This window comes from Phocoena sinus, chromosome 8 (assembly GCF_008692025.1).
Source record: "Phocoena sinus isolate mPhoSin1 chromosome 8, mPhoSin1.pri, whole genome shotgun sequence".
Taxonomy (NCBI): Eukaryota; Metazoa; Chordata; class Mammalia; order Artiodactyla; family Phocoenidae; genus Phocoena; species Phocoena sinus.
The window spans coordinates 73,966,701-73,994,237 of NC_045770.1; the positions used below are offsets into that span (position 1 = coordinate 73,966,701).

At 42.4% G+C, this 27,537-nt stretch overlaps 1 protein-coding gene across 2 annotated transcripts; it reads left to right on the forward strand.

Annotated features, from left to right (window-relative positions):
- Window positions 1-8,665: 8,665 nt before the first annotated feature.
- On the forward strand, window positions 8,666-26,828 carry HTATIP2 (HIV-1 Tat interactive protein 2). Of its 2 annotated transcripts, XM_032641663.1 has the most exons (7): window positions 8,666-8,855; window positions 9,186-9,381; window positions 11,183-11,264; window positions 11,549-11,625; window positions 22,546-22,683; window positions 24,796-24,857; window positions 25,537-26,828. In XM_032641663.1, exons 1-7 carry the CDS (start codon window positions 8,749-8,751, stop codon window positions 25,760-25,762), a joined length of 888 nt encoding a protein of 295 aa, XP_032497554.1. In that variant the 5' UTR covers window positions 8,666-8,748; the 3' UTR covers window positions 25,763-26,828. The 2 variants fall into 2 exon arrangements, with proteins under 2 accessions (XP_032497554.1, XP_032497555.1); XM_032641664.1 differs by lacking the exon at window positions 11,549-11,625 and having other exon boundaries at window positions 8,700-8,855; window positions 11,183-11,290.
- The last annotated feature ends 709 nt before the right edge of the window (window positions 26,829-27,537 follow it).

Consider the following 27,537-nt stretch of genomic DNA (forward strand, 5'->3'; position numbering starts at 1 on the left):
TCAGCGCTTACTGTATTTTAGATACTGAGTGCTTTATTTGGATCATCTCTTTTCACCCTCCAACAAAAACTTCATGAGTTAGGTAATTATTATCATCTATCCTTTACAGATGGGAAAACCAAGGAATAGAAAGTAAGCAATTTGCCCAAGGTCACTTACATAGCTGGTGGCAGAGCTGGGATTTTAAACCAGGTGGACCGATGCTGTGGCCTGTACACTTAGCTACCAGCCTACACTGCCTTCCCATGTGGTGTCTAATTTGAATTTTGCCATAAATCTGTATAGTGAACTGGTTTTGCCATTATCCCCAATTTATAGCTGCAGAGACAAAGGACTGGACTGAATGTACACAGCTAGTCAGTGTACAAGCTGGGGCTTACACCTGGGTCTGATAACTTGAAATCCTATGCTCTTTCTATATTGTTGCAGAGAACTTCAAATAACCACGGTCTATAGTTATTTTATAAGGTCTTTCATATGCTTACCTCCTTCTCTTTCCTGCAGTGACTGCTTTGGTCCATGCTTTCATCCCATCTGGCAAGAGCTTCAACCAAAAATCCTCTTCTATTTTTATCCCTTCTCTGCACCCTACTTCCAGCTTCCTTTTTATCCATTAAATGTAAAGCTCATCAAGCAACTCTTTTGCTTAAAATTTGGCTAACATTTGTTGTGTTTGCCATCTGTAGTAGGTTGAATGGTGCCCCCGCCCCCCAAAAAAGTATGTTCATATCCTAACCCCTGGATCCTGTGAATGTGGCCTTATTTGGAAAAAGGATCTTTTCATGTGTAGCTAAGTTAGGGATCTCCAGATGAGACCATGCTGTATTTCTCTCGGTTGGCTCTAAATCCAACAAGTATCTTTCTAAGAGATAGAAGGGAAGTCATGGACGCACAGAGGAGAAGGCCATGTGAAGACAGAGGCAGAGATTGGAGTCTGCAGCCACAATCCAAGGGATGCCCGAAGCCACCAGAAGCTGAAAGAAGCAAGGAAAGAGCCTCCAGAGGGAACATGGCCCTACAGACACACTGATTTCAGACTTCTAGCCTCCAGGACTGTGAGAGAATAAATTTCTGTTATCATAAGCAAATTACCAATTCATGGTAATTTGTTACAGCAGCCCTGGGACACTAACACCATCTCTTCCCTTCTTGACTTTCATGGTTCGTGACATCTGTGGCTTCTCTGCTCATCAGGCTCTGTGTCTCAAATAAACCCTCTGCCCCATCTGGCGCTCCTTCACTGTCTTCTGCATGGGACCCTTGGGTCCTTTATGTGCCTTCCCTTAGTTTGCTTCCTCTTTGTTGGAAGGAATACATGCTATCTCAACACAATTTACCCTCAGAAGGAAACTGTCCTTTGAAGTGGGTAATGTGGGGAAGGAGATGAACTCTGTAAGGACAGATGGTGGAGTGGGCAGGGCATCCTTCGCCCATGAGTTACTTGCCATGTTTTCTCCTTTTTTTTTTTTTTAAACCCTTTCCTATGCTGCTTCCATTAAAGAGCCCATCTGAGGCTTACTACTTGCACAAGTTATACCTCAGCCTTGTGAGACAGGAGGGAAGGGGGCAGGACACAACCTTTAAAAGCATAACCTAGACGGAGGACACGACATAAACTGATTAGAACCAAATAGGTCCAAGATGGCAGGCGAGTCAACTTCCACTAGACCTTGAGCCTCAGTATATGCTCACTGTAACACGTCACCAAGCTAAATGACACACCCACAGGCGCCATGACAGTTCCAAGACTGACAGTAAGGATCAAAAAGTGGGTGGTGGCCCAATTCCTGGAAATCCCCGCCCCTTCCCCTGAAATAGCTGGAATACTCCTCCCACTCATTAGCCCATGGAATTACCCACCCCTATAAAAAGTGACAACCCCATACCCTGGTGCCGCTCCTGCCTTCTGAGATGGCCCACACTCTGTGGAGTGTGTTTCAAAATAAATCCACTTCTTACCTATCACTGTGTCTCTCACTGAATTCTTTCTGTGATGAGACAGCAAGAACCTGAGCTTCGTTAAGTCCTGAGACCAGGTATGTGATTTCATTTAAAAGACTGTGGATTCAAGTCCCAACCTGGGTTTTGGCTGTGTTTGAGTTCTGGCACGTGTTTCAAGTCCCAGGCTGAGTTACCTGGTTTCACTTGTGTATCACCTGAAAAGTAAGAATGTTTGACAAGTTGCTCTCTTACTCTCCTTCTAGGTCACGTAAAAGATGAAATCCATCCATACAAAAGTTTTTCTTGGGTACCAGCTAAGTATTAAACACTACCCCCAAGAGCTGGGACTGTATTGGTGAGATAGATGTGGTGCCTGAACTAACAGGGTAGAGTCTTCCTGGGGTGATGAATACTGGGCTTCTCTACTTGGACTTGCCCAAGGTCACACAGCTATTAAGTGGCCAAGATTCAAATCTACTTATGTCTGATTTCAAAGTTCATGCTTTCTACCACATCAGGCATACCGGTCAGGGTTCTGGCAGGAAGATGCAGAGTGTTGAAATGGGATAAGCGAGGAGAATTTAATAAGAGAAGATTTACAAAGGTTAAGAAAAACCCAACAAGGAGTGGCGCTGCGTCCCAATGGTAACAACAGCCGGAGGCATTACCACGCTGGGGTGTGAGACGTGTGGTGGGGAGGTGGTTACAGGAACCTTGGAGAGCACCTGTATCTGTGAGGGAGGTCTGGTGGGAGCAGTTGGCACAGGACCGACCCACAGTGACCCTGTTGCAAGGGATGTGGGGAAGTAGACACCCTTATCTCACATTCTTCCCCTTTTCAGATCCAACCAGTGCCTCCCATTGGCCAAATCCAGCTGGAAGCCACAGGGCAAGGGAAACTGGGGTGATACGGGCCTTAGAGGTCAGCTCTGGGGTCACAGAGAAGGGTGCAGAGGGTAGAAAGTGGATCTGAAGGGGCAGATGAAAATGCCCAGTATTTCACAAACTCTTCTCATTCAAATATTTCCTTCATGAATTCGTCATATCCCATGTGTACTCTACACTCACCTATTCTTAATATTTTTAAAACGTCCTCACTTTTACACACCTTATTAAATGTATTAATAGTAATAAATACTAATAAATGTATTACTAGTAATTAATGTAGTATGCGGCTACCTTAAATAGAGGAAAACCAATAATACAATGAAATAAAGTTTACTGAACTTAAAAAATTAAAATTGAATAATAATTATAAATGATGATTTATCTTATGAGGGCAGGTGCAGTCTGGCCCCTGCTTGCCTCTCCGGTGTCCTCTCCCCTGCCCCTACCCCGTGCGTTTATGCCTCCATTTCAGTCATATTGGGTTTTTGGCCCCTCAAAACCAGCCATACTCTCACCCACCACAGTGCCTTTGCATAGGTTGTTCTTCAGCATTGATCAATGAGAGAACACTCTCAAAAATGCTAGAGAACCTGAATAATACAACAAAATAGGACAATCAGCTAAAAAGAAGAGGAATTATGCTTTCCTGAAGACTATTCTAGAATTGCACTGGTATTGCTAAACATTTTGTCATTGATCTGGATATCCAGGTTCTTGTCCTGGCATCAAACTTTAATTCTATGATCGTAGAACAAATATTTAACAGATACGTGACTCAGTTTCTCCATCTATAAAATGAAAAAAATTGGCATGGAAGCAGGAAACATGTGAGCACATATGCCAGCAGTTCTCCACTCATACAACTTTCAAAAGGGAAAAAAATTACTGTCAAGAACGTGATAAATATACCAAATCAGCTACCTAGATTGTTGAATGCCATTCATGGTTGCATTTGTTCTGTAACAGGGGAATACAGAAACATTTTCTTCCAAACACCTACCTTCTCCAAGTCCAGACTCTTTTTGCCCCACCAGATACCTTAGTCATGCTACATTTATTTATAACTCTCCTTTGCAAAACAATCATTCAGCATACATATTTATATGAATAAATGGGATAATAAATGGGGAAGAAGTATGGCCACTGTAGATACTGTTTAAATCCATTCTTCTTTCTTTTTTTAAATAGTGACCTCTACTTCTCAGCCACAGCAATCAGAGAAGAAAAAGGAATAAAAGGAATCCAAACTGCTACTTTCCTTGGGGGCATGACCTCCTTCTCTACTCACAGACATGTGGGAGGCGTTGGCCCCGTCTAGGTTTCATTCCTCTGGCCACAGTGATGGTCAGGAGGGTCTCCTTAGTGCTCCTCAGGCAGAACTAAGGAGACACAGCTGGGGACTTTTGCTTACAATTGTGCCCTTTTCTGTTGGACTTAAGTCTGGTAGGATGCACTGATATCTTGAATAATCCACTCTCTTCATTTCTGCCCCCTGCTCTATGCCCTGAAGAAAACTGGTCTGCACAGTATAAGCTCCTTCTAACTTCTAGTTGACTGCAGCCAATTAGGAGTAACAGCAGGAGATAAGGGAAAGAGAAGAGTGAGGCTGGGCTGTTATTCCGCTGACTCTTCCTCTGTGGGGTTGCTGCATACTGGCTGTGTTCCTCTACTGAAGATCACAGGTCCTGTGAGACAGCTCTCTCTGTCACAGTTTTGGTAACTGATCCTCTCTCCTCCTTTGCTCTTTGAAACGTCATCCATTTAGTACCCTTGCCTTAGACTACCCACTTTGAGTGCCATGTCTTTCCTATCTTGGACCTTGACTAAAACAGAGGATGACAGGCTGGAGCTGCCCACCGCCTTCGAGTCATGTTGTGGGGTCTTAAAGTAAGACGGACATAAAGGAGAGCAGAGCCAAGGGAGGAGGAGGGATTGAATCCTGGCCTCACTGGCTGACCGCCTGACTCCAGTGATGTCTGAGGCTGTCACACACACTGACGTTTTCAGCGATATGAGTCAGTGTATTTCTTTTTTTGCTCAAAACATTTTGAGTTGGTGTTCCAATTGCTTGAAACAGAAAGTCTTTATTAAGGTGTCACTAAAAATATGGCTCTAAAGTGAAGATGCGTGGATCCCTGATGCTAAAGACCCTACATTTGACCTAAATACAGAACTACTTTCCAGTTTCAGTCTCCCTGAGGCCCAATCCTACAGCAGATCCTATTTTCAGATCTCTTTGAGATTCTGTCTCCTTTACACACTGTGTGTATCCTTACAATATTCACCATCTTTACTCAAGTTAACATGAGTGAGTCTCTGTTTCTTGGAGCAAAGTAAACGTAATAAAACAGTTTCCATTTTATAGATAAGAAAAGGGAGGCCAAATAAATGAAGAAACTTCATCTAAGTCAAAGGTAATGTCAATCCTGGACTTGGCAGGCAGGTCTTCTGGCCCAGGACCTTTCCATGTTACCCCAGCTTCCTTGTGTTCCTTTTGCCTTTTTCCGTTATGTGTTTGCCTTCCCATGTGCCCTGAAATTTTGTGGCCCTGTCCCCCTAGTAGCCTAGGGTGTGTCACATTATCTCAGGGCCTTGATGCTAGCCCAACTGTCAGAGAAGAAAAGCCATGGGCTTATCTTTTTCTGAGTTTCCATCCCTTGTCTGTCCACTCATTTGGCATTTGGCATGTGTTACCCTATGAAAGTTTGGGAGATGTTGGATAATGTTAACTTGTACTTTTATTTAGCTCCCCAAGTATTCATAACTTTCCGTCTCAGGTGAGAGTACGTTTTTCTGGTATCTCATTCATCCTGGAAAAATCTATAGTCCTTACCACAGTATTTAGTTCACATTAGAGAATCAGTAAGTATCCATTGACAAGGTTGACTAAAAGCACCTTATATTAGGCAAAATGCTGGCTAAGCTGCTGTGACACAATTACAGTGGCTCCAACATGACAGAAGTTGGCTTTTCTCCCGCAGCCCAGAGGTGGGCGGACAGTCCAGGGTAGGTAGGCAGCTCTGTTCTATGAAGTCATCCAGGGACTCGGGTTCCAGCTTCTTACTCTGACATCCTCTAGGGTGTCTTTCTCCACATGGTCAGAGCTGGCTCACTTGTACCACATTCACATCCTGGCCTAAGGAATGGAGGAAAGGGAAAGGGAAGGGAAAGCAGTGTAGCTTTCTTATTAAAATGTGATTCAAATATGCACATATTATCTCTGCTTGCAGCTCATTGGCTAAAACATCGTCACATGGTCACATCAGCTTGCAAGTGATGCTGGGAAATATAGACTCTAAATAGTCAGCCACGTGGTCTGATAAAACTCAGGACTCTGTTGCTAAAAGAAAGATGAGCCATTTGACCACTTACCATCCACTGGAATGACTAAAATTACCAAGATTGGTTTTCACCATTGATTGATACCAAGTGGGTTGGAGAATAAAATAGGGCACCCACCTTAGCGAGCTCTTTGGTCATTCCTCTCCTAGGTATTAACCTAAGAGTAATGAAAACATGTCCACTGGTACAAGAACGTTCATGGGAGCCTTAGCTATAGGAGCAAAAAACAAGAAACCGACTAAATATCCATCCATACGAGAATGATTAATGGTGTTGGGATAGTCATACCCTGGACTTCCGCTCAGCAATAAAAATGAACAAACTGCTTATACATCAACCAGTGTTCACTTACCCATTCAGCGTAGTAGGCACAGAGCCCAGGCCTGAAACGTGAAAACGTTTTAATTTCTTTTAAAATCAGCAGGAAAAAATGAACTTTTAGGTTGAAGAAAATATTTTATTACATAAGACGGATATATTTGTCATAGTAACACAGTTATAAGAGATACATTTTAAATTTTATTTTTTAGGAAGGAAGGGGCCCATGAAGTCCCTAGGACCCATGAAGGTCATCACACAGCCCTATAAACAATAGGGATGAATCTTCAAAACATTATCTTGAGCAAAACATACTGGAGACACAAAAGTACATGCTGTATGATTCTATTTAGTGAAGTTCTGTAACAGGCAAAACTAATCTGTATTGATAGATCAGAAGGTGGTTGGCTCTGGGACGTGGAGGGATGGAAGGCACCTTCTGGGGTGAAAGAAATGTTCTGTATCTTGTTTTAGGTGGTGATTACCTAGGTGTATGCACAATTGTTTAAAATCATGGAACTGAACCTTTTGCATCCGTGCTTTTTTTTCTTTTTTTGCGGTACACGGGAATCTCACTGTTGTGGCCTCTCCCGTTGCGGAGCACAGGCTCCGGACGCGCAGGCTCAGCGGCCATGGCTCACGGGCCCAGCCTCTCCGCGGCACGTGGGATCTTTCCGGACCGGGGCACGAACCCGTGTCCCCTGCATCGGCAGGCGGACTCTCAACCACTGCGCCACCAGGGAAGCCCCCGTGCATTTTATTGTATATTAATTATGCTACAGTTTTTGAAAAAAGAAGATCAGTGCAACAGATTTGATGAATAAATTCTTGAGACAGTGTTAGCTGACAAGATTTTCAGCTGCATTTTAGTAGAAAATCGTTAGGAGCTCAAAGGGAAGAGTTCAGGCACTGTGGCAGGCCAATGTGGAACAAACCACTCTGCTTTGTATCAGTCAAGGTTTTAGACTGCAAGCAACAGAAAGTAGCTTCAGCAGAAAATGAAATTATTGCAGGAATAACAGGAAGTATAACAAACAGTCTTTGAAAACAGGCAGGAATTAAAGGAAGCAAAACAGAAACAATCGGATAATCAGATCACTGGCAGATCCCACGATGCCATTATCCTGTATCTTTGCTCCACCCAACCAAACTCTATCTCAGTTTTCCACTGCATCTTTTTATTACTCCCCCCAAAGTAAAAAAACCTGGATGAGAGTGTCTGATTGGCTGAGTCTAGATCTAACCTACATATAATAATCTTCTAGGAGTTGGGAGGGGGAACATATTTCACTTGGCTTCTAGAGTGGCAGGTAGGGCCCTGTCTCCCACTTATTTTGGAATTCCCTATAATAAGATATGTTTGAATGCTGGTCAGCCAAAAATGACCACTGTCCACAACACTATCTGTGTTGTTCAGATTCTGGCGTGTGATCCTAACTCCTGTCCAGGACTTTCGGGATCCAGGATAGGCCCAGTATAGATAGTTATGTTCTAAACCATGATCTTGGCTCTGGAGAGTGAACAGGAGATCAGGTGTGGAAGGTCGCCCTGGCTCAACCATCTAGAACCTGAGCGGGGAAACCGGTTGTACTGGTGAGATACAGAGAGAACTTGAATTACATGAGAGAATATTTGAAAGGCAGAGAAGAGAGTAGGCCTTGGTGATTAATCTAGAATGTGGTAAGGCGGAGAAAGGAGTCAAAGGTGACAGTCCGAATTTCTGACTTGAGAGAGAAGGGGTGAATGAAGATTGCGCGGACGAATAGGGACAGCGACACTGAAGAGAGGCAAGGAGTAGACTTTTTATTGCTGTTTGGGGTGGTTAGAAGGGAAATGTTACGTTTTGATGTGATGAACTCAAGATGAAGATGTCCAACACACGGTTGACATTACAGGTTTTAGAAAGGGATCAACGAAGATCAAGTCTATTGGCTGAGGCCTTGGATGAGGGCGAGATCAGCCCAGGTGGTGAGGAAGAACGCCGGGGAGAAGGTTCCGGAGATTCCCGATATTTAGGAAGTGGTCTCCGAGCTTCTTACCTAGCCTGGTGCTGCGCACGTGCTCTGGGCCCCCCACGCCGGCGCCCAGGCACCCTCTGGTCCACGGGCGGGCCACCCCTCCACATCCCGCCCCTGTGGGCGGGGTGAGCAGCGATAGAGAAAAGTCACCCGGAAGATGAAGTCGGGTAGGCGCGGACCGGGGAGGGGCCCCGCGGAGTCGGGCGAGGGGAGGGAAGCTCCTGGGCGGAGGGATGGCCGGATGTCCCGGCCCGCAGCCCTGAGCGCTGCGTTGGCGGCGGCGGCGGCGCTGGTGGTCGCGCTGCTCCTGCTGCAGCCTGAGGACGCGGGGCCGGCGGCCGGCTCCAGGTAAACCCTCCGCGTGGGGGACCAAGCTGGGCTCCGCGCCCCTGCGGGCGGAGGCAGGAGGGGCCGGAGTCGGGGACACCGTGGGGGAACGAGGCCTCCTGGTACCCGGGCACATTCCCTGTTCCAGCCCCTTCCAAGGTGTGCGTTGGCTCAGAAGCGGTAACCAAATACGGCGCCCCGCCTTGAGGGTGACTCTGCACTTTCCCCCGCGCCCAGACTGCAGAGAATAACCGTATCTTCCTCCAGAACAAATAACCTTTGTTCCGAGGGTGAGCACGGCTGTCCCTTTAAATATCCCGAGACCAGCACCTGTTAATGTTATTTCTGTAGCATGGCTGAGACAGAAGCACTACCGAGGCTTCAGGAAGATTTCAGGATGCAGAATAAATCCGTCTTTATTTTGGGTGCCAGCGGGGAAACCGGCAGAGTGCTCTTGAAAGAAATCCTGGAGCAGGGCCTGTTTTCCAAAGTCACGCTGATTGGCCGGAGGAAGCTCACCTTCGACGAGGAAGCGTATAAAAACGTGGTGGGTATTTGAGCTGGGACTCAAAAATGTACCCGCAGTGGTTCTTCAGAGTGAGCATATTTTATGCTGCAAGGCTGAACGTTGCCCTGCAATGGCGGCAGGAGGTGTTCAGAGCGTGACCACGATTGGTCTGTGAGAGGCCTTACTGGAAGCTGGATTGTAGGTCCAGGTGGGCCTCCCCCTCATTGCCAGGCCTTGGACAAAGCCCTTCTCTCAGGCTTTGCCCCCATAAAATGGGGCCTAAGTGTAAGGGGGTCTAGGGAGACAGAGAAGAGCCATGCTTCCAGGGTCCTTTAAGCTGGCTTCTAGAAAAAAAGCCCTGTGACCTTGGGTAATTTTCTCAACCCCATTGCTTGTTTTGTCTACCTGTCCACTACACACTAAAGTTAGCGAATCAGAAATTGCTTTGCAGAGGGGGAAAGGTCTATGGCACTGAGAGGTGGGGTTATTCACCTACAAGAATTTGCCCTGCCTGACTTCTAAGGGCTGCAGGCTTGTGTCTGTAAGTGGAATAGTCCCTTTCCTGTCACTTACACTTTTCGTGTTTAACCCACTGATAGACCAGACTTCAGTCTGGTGTTAATCCCCTAAATATTTGAAACCTGAGCTTGGTGGAGATTCCTTTCCCCTTGTAAATGGAGTTATTTGTGAACTGTAGTAAATTAAACTATAGTGTAATTCTGAGACCCCCCCCCCCCCAACCTGGACCCACAGGTGGAACATTCCAAATAACAAACGGTCTCACAAATAAATGTTCATGACTCCTGCAGGTCCATGATCAGGTCATTTTGCATATGTCTTTGGTCCCTCAGGACTTTTCTGTTAAAATGGACATCTTTGTTCAGATTTAGGCAGGTAATATGTGATCTTCATCGTCTGGCTTCGTGGGGGCATGTCAGACACCTCTGGTCATTAGAAACTGAAATCGAGTTCTGTGTTTTGACAGTTGAGTTTTGGTGGCGCCTCTTTTGGTCAGGCACTTTTTGTAAACATACGTTTCTTCAGCATTGGGTATGGTGCCAGGAAAATGCTTTTGAAAGAGTCAATAGTAGAGAGGGAAAGCAACGTTTTATTTAAAGTCCTGAATGATGGGAACTTCCCAAACTTTTCATTTTTAAGCTTCACAACAAACTTAAGAGGTTAGATGGAGGTTCTTAAATTTCCATGGGCATGAGAATTACCGAGGGTGCTTATTAAAAGTGCAGTTTCGGATTCAGGAGTATTGGTGTGAGACCTAGGAATATGCCTTTTTGTCAAGCACCTGCTGACTGATTCTAATGCAGGTGGGTCGTGGTGTAGACTGAGGGAAAGATTATCGTTCACATTTTACTGCTGAAGAAACTGAGACATATAAGTAACTTGGCCAGGATTATTAACATGCCTAGTAAGTAGCAGACCCAAGACTCAAGCCTAGGTTTTGAGACTCCAAACACCAGTTCCTTCCCCAACATTATACCTCATTGGTATTTCTCCTGGTAGTATACAGACAGGTCTTTTATTTTTCCAGAGAGAAAATTATAATTGAACCTGACTTTAAAGATCTAGATCACACCTAGTCCAATTGTGTGGACTGTGGACGTATAAGTACATTGTTGATTTTTTTTTTTTACATTGTTGATTTTTGAATTCAGATTAATTGCTTTTTGGTGGGAGAAAATGAGCTTGCAAAATTTGATGTTAAGTGGGTGGTCTCTTTAGTAATGTTCTGTCATACTTTAAATCTAGAGGGGGTATTTTTGTCTGTTTTTTTGTTTTGTTTTAATAACATCAAGTCATATACAACTATGTCTTTGTTGTCTAGAATCAAGAAGTAGTGGACTTTGAGAAATTGGATGACTACGCTTCTGCCTTTCAAGGTCATGATGTTGGATTCTGTTGCCTAGGTACCACCAGAAAGAAAGCTGGGGCGGTAAGGAAGGAATCTACCCTTTTCCCCTTTCTCTGGTCAGTATTTGTCGAAGATTCCATTTTTGCTCCCTCTTTTGCTTTATATTTGCTGTGCTTAAGTGTAAATTAGCTCTTATCATTTAAGATTCCATATACTGCCCTAGCCTTTGCTATACTTTGAATAGTACTTATAAGTTCATCTTTCCTTCAGCATAATCCTTGAGTTCAGGCCTGTGTGCTGGAGATGTCATAAATATTTACATGGTCTTGCCTTTTGCAGATATCGTGGTCACTACTTGCCCTGACTTACGCAAACCATTATGTCTGAGTAAAAGTAACTGGCTCATGCTCTTAGCAGTAAGTTATTTTGGTTTCTTTATAAATGTCTTAAACTTAAAGCATTCTCTCTCACTTGAGTGATTTGCTTCAACCTGTTTTCATGCCAAGCTTTAAACTTCTGGGCTAGAACATCAGAACAGAGGCACGATTCAGCTAGCCTCTGGTGATGACTCAGCCTCCAGCGATGATTCAACCCCAGTGGTGATTCAGCCTTAACTGACGCAGAACTGTCCTAACACACATTTTATTCTTTTTTTAATGATGTTCTAAATTGCTTCGGCCCCTGTATAGAAGTCAAATTTTACTACATAGTTAGAAATCATAGCTTACTATGTAGATCCTGGGCAAGTGTTAATACGTACATCTTATTTAATTTATACCTTGACTATAGTTTATCCCTTTGACAAAATTTACTTGCTGGAGTTAAACATGTCTTTTAAACATGCAGAACCATGATGCTGCCATGGGGGCTTACCATAGGTTTATAAACAGGCACATGCATCAGAATCATTTGGAGAGCACAGAACTATTGGTTTATACCAACCAAGGAGTTAGGCTCAGATGTATTTCTCTGGGCTTTCTGGTGATCCAGAGAATAATTCTATTTATGCTTTCAGTAGGGACAAATTTCCAAATCTTCTGTAGTGCTACCATGCGCCGTGGGAACACATCTGAGTTTTGAACTCTGTGCTGGGAAGTGTGGATTATCGAGAAGTTGACTCTCCCGGGAATTGGCACATTATCTCTCCTAGGAAGGGTCACTTTCCTGCTGATCAGCTCCTGCAGTCTTTTCTGTCCCAGGGACAGTCACAAGGCATGTGCCCTCTGACAGCATTGAAAAACTTTTGTTCTAGTACACCGAAGGTTACATTGTCTCAAGTGCCAACCTGACTTTGGTGGTGACTCAGCGAAATAAGAAATAAGAACACTACTGCGTTAGGCATAGAGCAGTTGATTTTCATGACCTAAGGCAAATCTCATTAGAGGGCGCTCCAGGGGAAAGTCTCAGTTGCTTTGTTGCCTCCAAATCACGTAATGCAATTTTAATCAGAGGCGTTGGATGTCTTCCCTATCCAGAATATTTTTTTAGATGGAGTTGGTTCTCCACCCGGAAACGAAATACCTTTTGTTCTCCAAAATCAGTTTGGAAAGATAAAAGTAATTAACGAGGAAGCAAGAGAAAAGACTGGTAAACGAAGTATAATCTCAGAAATAAGTTAGAGCTCAAATGGTTTAAGAGGATAGTGACAGAAAATAAGCTGACATTTCCTCCAGAAAGTCTTTTTTTTTTTTTTTTTTAATTTGAAGGTAATTTAGATTGGATGAAGTTTGGAGGTTGTGATAACTTCAGGCAGTTTAAAAGAGGTGACGATTCACAAGTGGCTAGGTAATAATAGTTGTTTGAGTGGGGGGAGGGTGTGTGGATTTCCAAGCTCACTCCACCTGGTATTCTGGTCGGCAGCGTTCTCTGTAAAAAAAAAGAGAGCATCAGATGGGTATTGCAAAGCTGGTGGCAAGCCTAGTGTCATTCTGTAGCTGTTTTGTAACTGGAGCAGCCCGCATTTTACTTTAGCAACTTCAAGAAATTCAGGGTTTCTGTCTCAGTGTTGAAATCCTATGAGTAGCCTGCTTATTTCCCTATGACCTTCAGTTTAATTTGCTGGGGATGGATGTTATAACAAAAAAGCATAATCAAGGTGGCTTAAACAACAGACATTTTCTGTCTCACAGTTCCCAAGCCTAGAAGTCTGAGGTGGAGGTGTTGTCAGGATTGGTTCTTTCTGAGGGCTGAGAGGGAAGGATCTTTTCCAGGCTTCTCTCCTTGACTTGTAGGTGGCTGCCTTCTCTCTGTGTCTCTTCACAAGGTGTTTTTCCTACGTGCCTGTGGCTATGTCCAAATCTCTCCTTATTATAACAACACTAGTCAAACTGGATTAAGAACCACCCTACTTGGAATGACCTCATCTTAACTAATTACATCTGCAAATAAGGTCACATTCTGAGGTACTGGAGGTTAGGACTTCAACACAGGAATTTTGAGGGGGTAACATTGCAACCCATAAAATTCAGTCTGCCCAGATTTCTTTTGACACTGGTGCTAGGGATAGGTCGGCTAGCTTTCTTCAGCTGCTTGGAAAACCATTTTCTTTAGCAGTAGCTGGTTAGATGCTAATCTTTCTTTTCACATTCACAAGCCATAGTTGTCTATTGAATGCAGTGACTGTGACTTGGCCCTAATCCAGATCTACTGGATCAGAATCTCTAAGGTTGGAAGCCTATTTTTAACATGCTTCCTGGGGGATTCTGATGCAGCCAACCTTTTCTTCTTGTTGGACCTGCTTTCTGGATGCATTAGACAGTATTAGTCCTCTTCGCCTGCTGGGTTTCCAGGTACTGTTGTCCCAGATAGCCTTCACCTTGCTGTGGTAAGTAACTTATGTGCTAGTGAAGGTTGAAATACCCTTTGAAAACCAGATCTACATTGGCCATAAGTGAAGAGCAAAACCTCACAGGGGCCAGAGAATGGTGCTTTCCCCTTATTAAGAGAAGGATTTGGTTAGTGAGTTTGAGGGGGTGTGATTTAGTTTCACCTTTTCATTTGTCTCCTCACCTGGTAGGCACAGGCTCCAGAAGTCCAGGCTCTTGTAGTCTGTCGAGTGGACGATGCCATTAATGTGATGAATGCAGCCATTGTCACACTTATTAGGCATCATTAAAGTCTCGTGGCCTCTGATTCAAATGATACACTCTTCTAATCCAGGGGCTTGTAAACTACAGACTGTGGGCCAGATACAGCCTGCCTGTTTTTGAACAGCCCCTGAGCTAAGAATGTTTGTGTATTTTAATTTTTTATTTATTTATTTTTTTGAAGTTCTTTTTCTTTTGAATTTTTGAATTTAATTTATTTTTTTATGCAGCAGGTTCTTATTAGTTATCTATTTTAGACATATTAGTGTATATATATCAATCCCAATTTCCCAATCCATCCCACCACCACCACCCCACACACTTTCCCCCCTTGGTGTCCATACGTTTGTTCTCTACATCTGTATCTCTATTTCTGCCCTGCAAAAAGGTTCATCTGTACCATTTTTCTAGGTTCCACATATATGCGTTAATATACAATATTTGTTTTTCTCTTTCTGACTTACTTCACTCTGTGTGACAGTCTCTAGACCCATCCATGTCTCTACAAATAACCCAATTTCTTTCCTTTTTATGGCTGAGTAATATTCCATTGTATTTATGTACCACATCTTCTTTATCCATTTGTCTGTCGATGGGCATTTAGGTTGCTTCCATGTCCTGGCTATTGTAAATAGTACTGCAGTGAACATTGGGGTGCATGTGTCTTTTTTTTTTTTTCCACTTTAAAGTTTTTATTTTTAACATCTTTATTGGAGTATAATTGCTCTACAATGGTATGTTAGTTTCTGCTTTATAACAAAGTGAATCAGCTATACATATACATATATCCCCATATCTCCTCCCTCCCACCCTCCCTATCCCACCCCTCTAGGTAGTCACAAAGCACTGAGCTGATCTCCCTGTGCTATGTGGCTGCTTCCCACTAGCTATCTGTTTTACATTTCGTAGTGTATATATGTCCATGCCACTCTCTCACTTCGTCCCATCTTACCCTTCCCCCTCCCCATGTCCTCAAGTCCATTCTCTACGTCTGTGCCTTTATTCCTGTCCTGCCCCTAAGTTCTTCACAACTTTTTTATTTATTTATTTTTTTAAGATTCCATATGTATATGTTAGTATACAGTATTTGTTTTTCTTTTTCTGACTTACTTCACTCTGTAGGACAGACTTTAGGTCCATCCACCTCACTACAAATAACTCAATTTCATTTCTTTTTATGGCTGAGTAATATTCCATTGTATGTATGTGCCACATCTTCTTTATCCATTCATCTGTTGATGGACACTTAGATTGCTTCCATGTCCTGGCTGTTGTAAATAGAGCTGCAGTGAACATTGTGGTACATGACTCTTTTTGAAATACGGTTTTCTCAGGGTATATGCCCAGTAGTGGGATTGCTGGGTCATATGGGAGTTCTATTTGTAGTTTTTTAAGGAACCTCCACACTGTTCTCCATAGTGGCTGTATCAATTTACATTCCCACCAACAGTGCAAGAGTGTTCCCTTTTCTCCACACCCTCTCCAGCATTTGTTGTTTGTAGATTTTCTGATGATGCCCATTCTAACTGGTGTGAGCTGATACCTCATTGTAGTTTTGATTTGCATTTCTCTAATAATTAGTGATGTTGAGCAGCTTTTCATGTGCTTCTTGGCCATCTGTATGTCTTCTTTGGAGAAATGTCTATTTAGCTCTTCTGCCCAGTTTTTGATTGGGTTGTTTGTTTTTTTGATATTGAGCTGCATGAGCTGTTTATATATTTTGGAGATTAATCCTTTGTCCGTTGATTCGTTTGCAAATATTTTCTCCCATTCTGAGGGTTGTCTTTTCAACTTGTTTGTAGTTTCCTTTGCTTTGCAAAATCTTCTAAGTTTCATTAGGTCCCATTTGTTTATTTTTGTTTTTATTTCCATTACTCTAGGAGGTGAATCAAAAAAGATCTTGCTGTGATTTATGTCAAAGACTGTTCTTCCTATGTTTTTCTCTAAGAGTTTTATAGTGTCCAGTCTTACATTTAGGTCTCTAATCCATTTTGAGTTTATTTTTGTGTATGGTGTTAGGGAGTGTTCTAATTTCATTCTTTTACATGTAGCTGTCCAGTTTTCCCAGCACCACTTATTGAAGAGACTGTCTTTTCTCCATTGTGTATCCTTGCCTCCTTTGTCATAGATTAGTTGACCATGGGTGCATGGGTTTATCTCTGGGCTTTCTATCCTGTTCCATTGATCCATATTTCTGTTTTGTGCCAATACCATACTTTCTTGATTACTGTAGCTTTGTAGTATAGTCTGAAGTCAGGGAGTCTGATTCCTACAGCTCCATTTTTCTTTCTCAAGACTGCTTTGGCTATTTGGGGTTTTTTGTGTCTTGATACACATTTTAAGATTTTTTGTTCTAGTTCTGTAAAAAATGCCACTGGTAATTTGATGGGGATTGCATTGAATCTGTCGATTGTTTTGGGTAGTATAGTCATTTTCACAGTATTGAGTCTTCCAATCCAAGAACATGGTATATTTCTCCATCTGTTTGTGTCATCTTTGATTTCTTTCATCAGTGTCTTATAGTTTTTTGCATACAGGTCTTTTACCTCCTTAGGTAGGTTTATTCCTAGGTATTTTATTCTTTTTGTTGCAATGGTTAACGGGATTGTTTCCTTAATTTCTCTTCCTGATCTTTCGTTGTTAGTGTATAGGAATGCAAGAGATTTCTGTGCATTAATTTTGTATCCTGCTACTCTACCAAATTCATTGATTAGCTCTAGTAGTTTTCTGGTGGCATCTTTTGGATTCTCTATGGATATATCATGTCATCTGCAAACAGTGACAGTTTTACTTCTTCTTTTCCAGTTTGTATTCCTTTTATTTCTTTTTCTTCTCTGATTGCTGTGGCTAGGACTTCCAAAACTATGTTGAATAATAGTGGCGAGAGTGGACATCCTTATCTTGTTACTGATTTTAGAGGAAGTGCTTTCAGTTTTTCACCATTGAGAATGATGTTTGCTGTGGATTTGTCGTATATGGCTTTTATTATGTTGAGGTAGGTTCCCTCTATGCCCACTTTCTGGAGAGTTTTTATCATAAATGGGTGTTGAATTTTGTCAAAAGCTTTTTTTGCATCTATTGAGATGATCATATGGTTTTTATTCTTCAGTTTGTTAATATGGTGTATCACACTGATTGATTTGCATATATTGTAGAATCCTTGCATCTCTGGGATAAATCCCACTTGATCATGGTATATGATCCTTTCAGTGTGTTGTTGGATTCTGTTGGCTAGTATTTTGTTGAGGATTTTGCATCTATATTCATCAGTGGTAATAAGAGTGTTTTTATATTTTTAAATGGTTAAAAATTTTCAAAGAGGACTAATGTGTCATGACACATGAGAATATAAGAAATTCACATTTCAGTATCCATAAATAAAGTTTTATTGGAACATTCTCATTACTTTCTATATTATTAGTGGCTACATTTGCACAATGATGGCAGAGCTGTGTAATTGCAATAGAGGCCTGCAAATTTGAAAATATTTACTGTCTCACCGTTTATAGGGAAAGTTTGCCAACCCCTGTTGTCACCTATACTATTTTATTTGATGTCTAGGAGGGGGCTTGTGAAGTGGTGAGGTCCCAGATGTTTCGTGAGACCCAGATCATAGCCTCTGTTTGGGTACCAAATGGCTGTGGGACCTTGGGTATGCTGGTTAGCTTCTGTGGGCCCCTGTCTCCTTGTCTGTACTGAGAGGGTGGTGACCACCGAAGCCCCTTTGGCCTGCAGAACTCTCTGACTTTCAAAACAGAAAGAAAGGAATGCCCCAAATGGAAAAAAATGTGTGATAACATAGAGATTGACTCAGGAATCCTCTGCATCTATAAGATTTTATTTTTCTCTCCAGAGCTCTTTCTCTAACCAAGATCTTGGTTCCCCCTCTGTACATCAAATATAGACGTGCCCTCCAGGACACAAATAAATGGGGTCTCAGGTCATACCATTTGTTGTTTGTCAGTGTCTCTGTTTTCTAGTCTAATTTATAGGGTTGAATTGAAAAGGGAGTGAAGGAGAAACAATCTGAAGCAGAAATATGGCCAAGTGGGACCCTTTGCGGAATGAAATCCTCCCTTCTTGGGAAAGGGTCTTGTTGACCTTGACTCATTCCTGCCTGCTTGCTTGTCAATGCTGAAATACCTTATCAGGATGAGGTGTTCTTAAGCCACAGTGTTCCCAGTTTGCAGGCATTGGTAAAGAATATTAGAAGGAATACTTAGTAGCTTTGGATTTTCATAAGACTTAAAATAAAGAGTAATTAGAGAATTTGTCTACCTAGATGTTTGTAGAGCCCATGAAGACATCTCTGCTGTGTCATATCAGTATATTGTGTTTATTTTTTCGAGCAGGTGCTGGGAAAGGAAATTTATAGTGGGAATTTATTTAATCATTTCCTTTTTCTAGAAGGACTCTGATTCCTGTCTTAGAGTAACACACACCAACTGTGGAATCATAAAGACATAATGGACTTAATGCTCTCAGAAGAGACATCTTTTTTTCTGCCATATGGTTGGGGAAACTAAATATGGTTTTTCTGAAAATTGTGTTTCTGGGATATGGAGTAGCTTGTTTTAGTTTGTTTTTCTATTCTTTTATTTGAGCTGCTAGAGAACAAGAAAGGGTTTAATAATATCTTAAAGATAGCTCCTTTCTATCTACAAAGGGAGTCTTCCTCACTCCAGAGAAAATCAGTGTGTGTCGGTATCTCTGAGTAAGTGTCCGGGATCCACGTTTAAGTTTGGCTTCTGAGTCCTTGAAAGCCATTGACCCCTTTGCTTTTGAGTTTCATTCACCAGTTAAAAGGCCACGCATCAGGGTGGGGGAAGTGAAATTCAAAGTTTGTGGGCTTGGAATGATGCGTATTTATAATCAGCTTGAGGGCTCAGAGGATTTGTGAAATCGTTTTGGATTAACAGCCATTGATTGCTAATAAAACAGTATTGAGCTTTGTCCAGAGAACAGCAGTGAAGAAAGGTATGGGCACCTTGTCGACAGGACCCATTGAGCAGGGATGATGGGCTAAGTGTGAGGGTCTCTGCAGCAGCGTGGGCGCTCGTCCTGCCCGGAGCCGTTGTCAGTCCTCTGCCAGGCGGGTGAAAGGAGGGACGCCAGAGGCTGATGGCTGGGGTGGTATTGATGTGCCTTAGCTGACTAATCAGATTGTAAAAGTCTCATGGTATTTATGTCACTTTAATTTTCATCAAACAATTGGAGACTGCAGGACTCTATTAAGGAGTGGTTGATCCAGAACTAAAGCCAGATAAATTGGGGTCTCAGTTTAATCAAATTATCCCTTTACTGGCCCTGGATTAAGTGAGAGGGACAGCGTCGGTCTAGAGCCTTGTGATTGGCTGAAGCTTTCCCATATTTTTAAAGACACCGATGAAAGAAGAAACATTTTAACAGAGACAACTCTAATAATCCTTCCAAGAAATAGTGCTAAACCAGCAGCAGCAACAGAAAGGAATCTATTTCACTAGTCAACAATGTAATTTTATTGGGAATAATGAACCTGTTATCAAAATCAGGGTTCTGGTGAATTGGAGTGAGGGGAAGAAAATAGATGTGGAAGACAAATAGTGTTTTAGAATTTTTTTAGGTCGTTTTGTGTTGTTTTTCTTGGCACATTTTGAGCACATGTAAAAATCTCAATCCAGAGAATGGCTCTGAGGAGATCAATCACAGCCCACTCTCAGGATGTGCTGAGTATTAAAACTGGTTTGCTGCACACTGATTTAAGAAAGCAACAACATGAGTTTCAATCAGTGTGTAGGACAGGTCGCTGAGTCCGTTATTAGGATTGAATGTCAAAGTCTACGACACAGAAGCAGATGGGGATGATTCCCGGCTAAGAATTAAGTTTATATTACCTAAAAAAAAGAAAGAGGAACAGCACTACCCTGCAGGTCGTGGACATCGTTAAAAATGCTCCGTAAGTGATGAGGACGAGACGGGATTTTGGGGTAACGGTGGTGCTCTATTTCTGGATCTGGGAGCTGGTTGTAGAAGGTATTTATTAGTTTATGAACAGCTTATATAGCCAGCTCTATGCTTAAAATATATTTACTTTTATGATCTACTTCAATACAAAGTTTGAGAAGTTTGCTTGGGCCCCTTGTTTTAGAATTGAATTCTGTATTCGTTTCCTATTGCTGCTGTCACAAATTGCCTCAAATTTAGTGGCTTAAAACAATGTAAGTTTATCATCTTACAGTTTCATAGGTTAGCAGTCCAATGTGGACTTTGCTGAGATAAAATCAAGGTGTTGACAGGGCTGATTTCCTTCTGTAGGCTCTAGGGGAGAATCCATTTTCTTTACCTTTTCTGGCTTCTAAAGACCACCTGCATATCTTGGTTCATGGTCCCTTCCTCCATCTTTAAGGCCAGCAATGGGGGATCAAGTGCTACTCACGTTGCCTAACTCCAGCCTCCTTTTCTGCTTCCCTTTTCCACTCTAGGGACTCTTGTGATTACATTGGGCCCAGTCGGATACCACAGAATAACCTTTTTCAAAGTCAGCTGATTAGCAACCTTAATTCCACCTGCAACATTAATTCCCCTTGGCCATGTAGCCTCTAACACGTTCACAGGTATGGGGATTAGGGCATGGACATCTTTGAGGGGCCATTATTCTGCCTACCACAGTTATGAATTAGTTCTGTTTTTAGCTGGTGATGGTGTGAGGTAAGAAGGAACATGAGTACCGTGGGGAGCACGGCTCAGAGAGTCAGGAATTTGCACTCTGCTCTCAGCTATCTCACTCATTAGCCGGTAGTTCCTGGATCGCTGGACCTTGTTGTCACATCTCCACAGTGAGGGGATTAGGCGTGATGTTTCCTAAGGTGCCTTCTATCTATCTTATGAAAGATACATATCTCCATACAAAATATAACATTTAGGGTCAGTAACTACCAGAGGGCAGATTTTTAATTTAAAAAAAATCACTGGGGCAGCAATCCAGTCTTCAGATTTGGAATCCTCATTATATGAAACCTCATTATATAATTGTGGGTACCCATGAAGTTCAGCTTCAGTAGACTTTAGACTGCTCTTCAGCTGTACCAAGTTTGAGGATGCCAGACTTTCTGGTGGTCCCAAGAAGCTGTTACTACATGGAATTCCCTAGTCTGGGTACAGGCCGGTATCCTTCACTTAGGCCCTGGAAACCAGTCTGTATTCTCTTGTTTGCACCATCCTCTCCCCTCTTCCTTTGATTGCCACTTAGTTCTTTTTTTTCCTAATTGGATTTACCTTTTCTCTTCTTTCGCGGGACTTTTATTCATTTATTCAAATATTTTTGGAGCACCTGCCATGTGCTGGGTGGGCATGTACTGATGCTAAGATGTGAATTAGGAAAGACTCAACCGCTACCCTCACTGGACTGAATCTAGACCAGGGGTCTCCAAACACTCTTGATTATATACCTGTCAGTAAAAAAAAATTTGCAGATGCACTCCTTACTAACATGTGAAGTATGTTGTAAAACATACACAGAAATTGGAAATTAGATAGACTTTGTTCTCGTAGTGCGTGGGTAGTGTTCTCTGCCACCCTTTGAGACCCTGCTATGTTAGAGTTGACACACAAAAAAATAGAGAAAACAGAGAGAGGGTGGTAAGGTTGTAAAGGATTAAGGACAAAGAAATGTGAGACTAAAAACAGTTTCTCAGGGACTTCCCTGGTGGTCCAGTGGTTAAGATTCTGTGCTCCCCATGCTGGGGGCCAGTGTTTGATCCCTGGTCAGGGAACTACATCCCGCATGCCACAACTAAAGATCCCACATGCCTCAACTAAAGATTCTGCATGCCACAACAAAGATCCTGCACGCTGCAACGAAGATCCCGCATGCCACAACTAAAGACCTGGTGCAGCCAAGTTAATAAATAAATAAATATTAAAAAAACAACAACGAAAAACCCCAGTTTCTCAGCCTGATATTATTGTTCCTTTTGCTCCTTGCAGATTTTCTTGGTGTCTGTGTTTCAGTGTCATTGTCCTTGTTTTTTCATTGCAGTCTGGCCTTGCTACTAAAGCTGGTACATCTATCCTGAGCATCATATTGGAGTCATTCCCAGGGTCTAAGCCTGACATTCGTGTTGTTTTGGATGCATTTTATTTGGATCCCCATCCTCGTCCAACCCCCCCACCCCCCTGCAAGGACTCTTAACCTGCCACCCAAGCTGATAAGTAATCTTTAAGATGAACTCACAGCTTTTGGGAAATAACTCACATCCTTTTCACCCTTAGGAGGGATTTGTTCGTGTTGATCGAGATTACGTCCTGAAGTCTGCAGAGCTGGCAAAAGCTGGAGGGTGCAAACATTTCAACTTGCTGTCCTCTAAGGGAGCTGATAAGTCAAGCAGTTTTTTATATCTGCAAGTCAAGGTTTGTGCATGTTTCTATCTTTTGTATACTTTGGAGAACCCTGGCTAATTGGCAATACTAAATAATACAAAATGCTAAGTAATGCCAAAATGCATTAAATGCATTATATTATGCATTTTTTATAACTACACGGACTGCTTTTTTGCAGAGATATACTTAGTAAACAGGAGTGATTTGAAAGATAATTTCCAATGTCTTCCCCTCTGTTGATTATCTAGTCATCATAAAATGAGATGTTGCAGCCCTGGTCTTGAGGATCAGCCCAGAATCTTAGCATTAGAAGAGACTTTGAGGCAGCGATACTTAAACTTTTCCAGAGTAGATTAAATGTTATTATTGGGTATGGTTCTTGTCCTCAAGGAATTACAGTCTTGTTTGGGACTGTAAAAAAGCCAAGCCCCAAAGTTTGGGAATGTGCTAGAAGGCCTCCCAGGACTGCCATATAGTTATGTTCACAGCCATGTTGTATTACAATGAAAGAATATAAAGCAGAGTCAGTGCAGGGAAAAAGAAGTGCATGGAGTGAGCTCTGGAGGAATCTAGGTTCAGGCTTCCAAGGGTCTTCTGCCAGTGGAGTTACACGTGTTTCATTTCTCCAGCAATGAGTATTGCCTACCAGAGAAATTCACTTGAGCTCAGGAGTCCAGGGTTTTGATGGGGGTCAGTCACATAGGCACCCTTAGCGTAAAAAAATTACAGACTTCCAGAAGGAAAGCAAGTGTTCAGCATAAACCACATTGTTTGTACAAATAGTTTAGGCATAGTAAAGTACCCTTATCAGTTAGCTAATGACGGGAACACTCCTAAAATCTGAGTTCCCAGACACAGGCCAAAGGACAACCTGGCAAGCAGACCTTTCTAAGAATAGCAGTTTCAGCCTGGTACTCTTGTACACATGTTGCTAATAGAGACAAAGCACATCTTTGTAAAAAACCAACTAAGAAACGCACCCTCATAAAAATTTACATATGAATGTTTATAGAAGCATTATTCATCATAGACAAAGAGTAGAAACAACTCAAATGTCCAGCAGCTGATGCATGGATGAAAAAAATGTGGCATATACCTACAAAATAACATTGATTTAACTATGAAAAGAAATGACATATTATAGCATGGGTGAACGTTGAAAACATGCTGAATGAGGGAGGCCAGTCACAAAGGGCCACAACTTACATGACTTAATTTATAGGAAATGTCTAGGATAGGCATATCTTTAGAGATAGAAAGATTAATGGTTGGCTAGGGTTTGCGGGAGGGGATGGGAGTGAGTGCTAATTGGTATGGGGTTTCTTCTGGGGTGATGAAATATTCTAAATTTAGATTGTGGTGAAGGTGGGACAACTCTCTGTGAATGTATTAAAAATCATTCATTGAAAAAAGCTTTTTAATACATTGATTAAAATGTATTTTTTAAATATATTGATTAAAATGTATTACTGCAGATTATATACAGTGCTGTAGGTTAAGTGCCAAATGAATGGTATGAACAGGCCAAGAAGGCGGCGGTGAGCAGGCTGCTTAGTTCATAGGCCTTTTAAACATCCCCGTGGCCAAGCTTCTCTGGCATTTCTGTTTATAGAGATGCCTGGCGTGAAAATTCATGGATTGTTCAACAAATTTAATTTAAAGCCTCATCTAGATGCTCTGTCTCTTGAAATGTTGTGGATTTTGTTAGGAAGTGAGTAATACAAGGGAGTCTGTGGTTCTTCTGACCTCCTGAAACTACCTGGAAGCCAAAAAAGGTTAAGGTCCCCTGGCCTGCAGCACTGATTCTGGAGTGACGGACAGTTCTTTTATGGCTGAACTCCTAACATGTCACTCTCTGGATCTGTTTCAGTAGGTCACATGACAGGCTGGACTGACCATGCAGCCATTTACTCATTCGGTGCATCTTTTTTCACTCTCTACTACATATCAGGATTAACTGATCTCTTCCTTAACTTCCCAGACTCTCTGGAATCTAAAAATCTAGGGGAGGATATTAACTAGTATTGAGACCTGCAGAAGTAGATTGTCTTCAAAACCTCAAGTTTTTCTTGTTATTCTCTCTTAAGCATTACAGCAAGTTGGTCTTGATTAAATACTAGAAATGTTTTTTTTTGTTAACAGGGAGAAGTGGAAGCTAGGGTTGAAGAGTTAAAATTTGATCGTTACTCCATATTTAGGCCCGGGTAAGTATTCCTACTGCCTAAGAGTACACCACTGTTGGTTATTCCCTAGAAGCTGGTTTTTCATTTGAAGAGGCTGACAAATTTCTAAGATATGAAAGAGTTGGCTGGAGGGAGATTGCTTCTCTGAAGAACCCACTTTTAGCTTTGAAGGAAAGGCTAGACGGTTGGTGGTGCCCGGTTCAGAATAGTCTGAAATTTTCTGGGTAGCCTTGGCTGCCTTCTTCTTTAAAATCCTCTTCGTGCCCAAATAAAACCATTTATGCACTGTCTTAGTGTGTTTGGGCTGCCATAACACTAACACTGCAGAATGGGAGGCTACAAGTCCAAGGGCAAAGTGCCATCAGGGTTAGTGTCGGGTGAGGCCTCTCTTCTGGCTTGTTGATTCATTGCTTCTTCTCTCTGTGTCCTCCTATGGTCTTTCTTCTGTGTGAGTGGAGAGAAAGAGAGAAATATCTGATATCTCTTCCTTTTCTGTAAGGACACCAGTCCTATCAGATTAGGGTCCCATCCTTCTGCCCTAACTTAACCTTAATTACCTCCCTAGAGGTGTGTCTTCAAATACGATCCCACTGGGGATTAGTGCTTCATGAATTTGGGGGGACACAGTTCAATCCATAACATCCTGTATGGTCTGAATGCAATTTACCATCTCCTCCTCTGCTCTTCTTTTTCTCTTTAGAGTTCTATTATGTGATAGGCAAGAATCTCGCCCAGGTGAATGGTTGATTAGGAAGTTCTTTGGCTCCTTACCAGAATCTTGGGCCAGCGGTCACTCTGTGCCAGTGATGACTGTGGTTAGAGCAATGCTGAACAACGCAGTGAGACCAAGTGACAAGAAGAAGGAACTGCTGGATAACGAGGCCATCCACGACCTGGGGAAAGCTGATGGCTCTCTCAAGCCGTGACCACACTGGAGAAATGCTTTCTGTTGTCAAACTCAGCACCCATCACCTAATCGGTAATTTCGGGGTCTAAAAAAAACATGTGCTTTAACTGTGGTTTCACTATTCTCAGTCGCCCAGATCCAATCAAAAAACGATCGTGCTCTGCATCAGCATTTTAGAGCCTGATTGTACATATGTAGACATCACCCTGGGAAGCCTTTCAAAAATAGAGATCCAGCAGCTCCCTGGTGGTCTAGTGTCTCGTATTCGGCGCAGAAATGAGAGGTTCATGGGCCCTACCTCAGACTTTCTCAATGAGAATTTTGGGGGTATGGAGACAGAAATCTGTTGTTTTATTTAAGCTTCTCTTATGGTTCTGATGCCACTGGTGGGCAGGCCAGCTTTGAAAGCTTGTCTGCAGAGTCACAGCAGCAGTGAAAACTTTATGTATCATGCAGATGAGGCCTGAACAAAAATTGTTGACATTTGTGTCTCTGAGTTACCCAGTGCTGACTGCATGTTAATTGTGTAAGTGAACATTGTGCCTTACTATTTCTTTAGAATATATAATAAAAGTTATTATATAACTGAGCTTATATAATTCATGGGAGAATTAAATAGAAGAATTAAAATAAGTGGACAAGTCGTGGGTTCCCTTAGATTGTTAGAAAATGCCCAAGTTTCTGTGGTAATATGCAGTATTTTGGCCAATGGGATTATAGAATAGCAGCTAATATATATCAAGTGCTTGGCAATTGCCAGCTTTTACACATGGTGTCTGTCCTTTAACCCTCCAAACAATCTTTATAATTCTTACAGGCAGTACTATCATCCCCCTGTCTTAGGCGGGGAAACCGAGGCTCACTGTGGTTAAATGCCTTGCCCAAGGGCTTAAAGCTGAAGCCTGAAGCTAGGAAATGGCAGAGCCAGGATTCTAACCCAAGTGAGCCTGAATCCATAGCTTCTGTTTTTAACTACTCTGCAAGAGCATCCAGTATCTGTATGTTTCCAGGAAGTTCCAGTTAATTGTTACTGGATCAGTACATGCCATGGATGAATAAAATAGAAATGTTTGGGTTTCTTCATTGGTCTAGGATCCCTCTAATGATTAACTACAAAATGTTCACATAGCCAGTAAATGTATATCTCAAAGTGCTTCAGTTTAAAAACTATGGAAAAGGCAAGGAAGAGGCAGAAGGAAGGGTCAAAGTCAAGAGGAACACACTGTTAATTTCCATCATGGAACAAAGGATAGTAGTGAAGTTTGTCTTAACTTCTGTGCTGGGGGAAGCAAAGTAATAAATTTCAAGCTTCAGTGGACTCCTTTAGTGTGTGTGTGTGTGTGTGTGTGTGTGTGTGTGTGTCTGTGTGTCTGTGTGTCTGTGTGTCTGTCTTTAGAAGGGGTTGGACATTCCCAATGTCAGTCATCTAGGAAAGAGGCATATTTTAGGATGGGGTGAGGACTTGAAATGTGGACTTTAGGAAGGAGATGGAAGGAACATCTTCCTCCTGCCAGGTGGGGTTCCTTTGGGGCTGAACTCTGAAGAGCCTGTTTGTTTAGGTGATAACAAGCATGGGCTCCAAGAAGTGAGGCACGAATTACGGGGACTCCATGAGGATATACTGAGGCTGGTGGGCTCTAAAAGCAGCTAAACCCAGTGGCCAGTTTTAAGTTATTCTCTGTGTGTTGAAATTCCTTACCCACAAACCTGCTGTCAGGTCTTGTTCAACATTCTTTTCTTACCTCAGTAGTGAAGTGGGGTGATGGGAGAGGGTCTGTGTTTATCTTTGGAGTG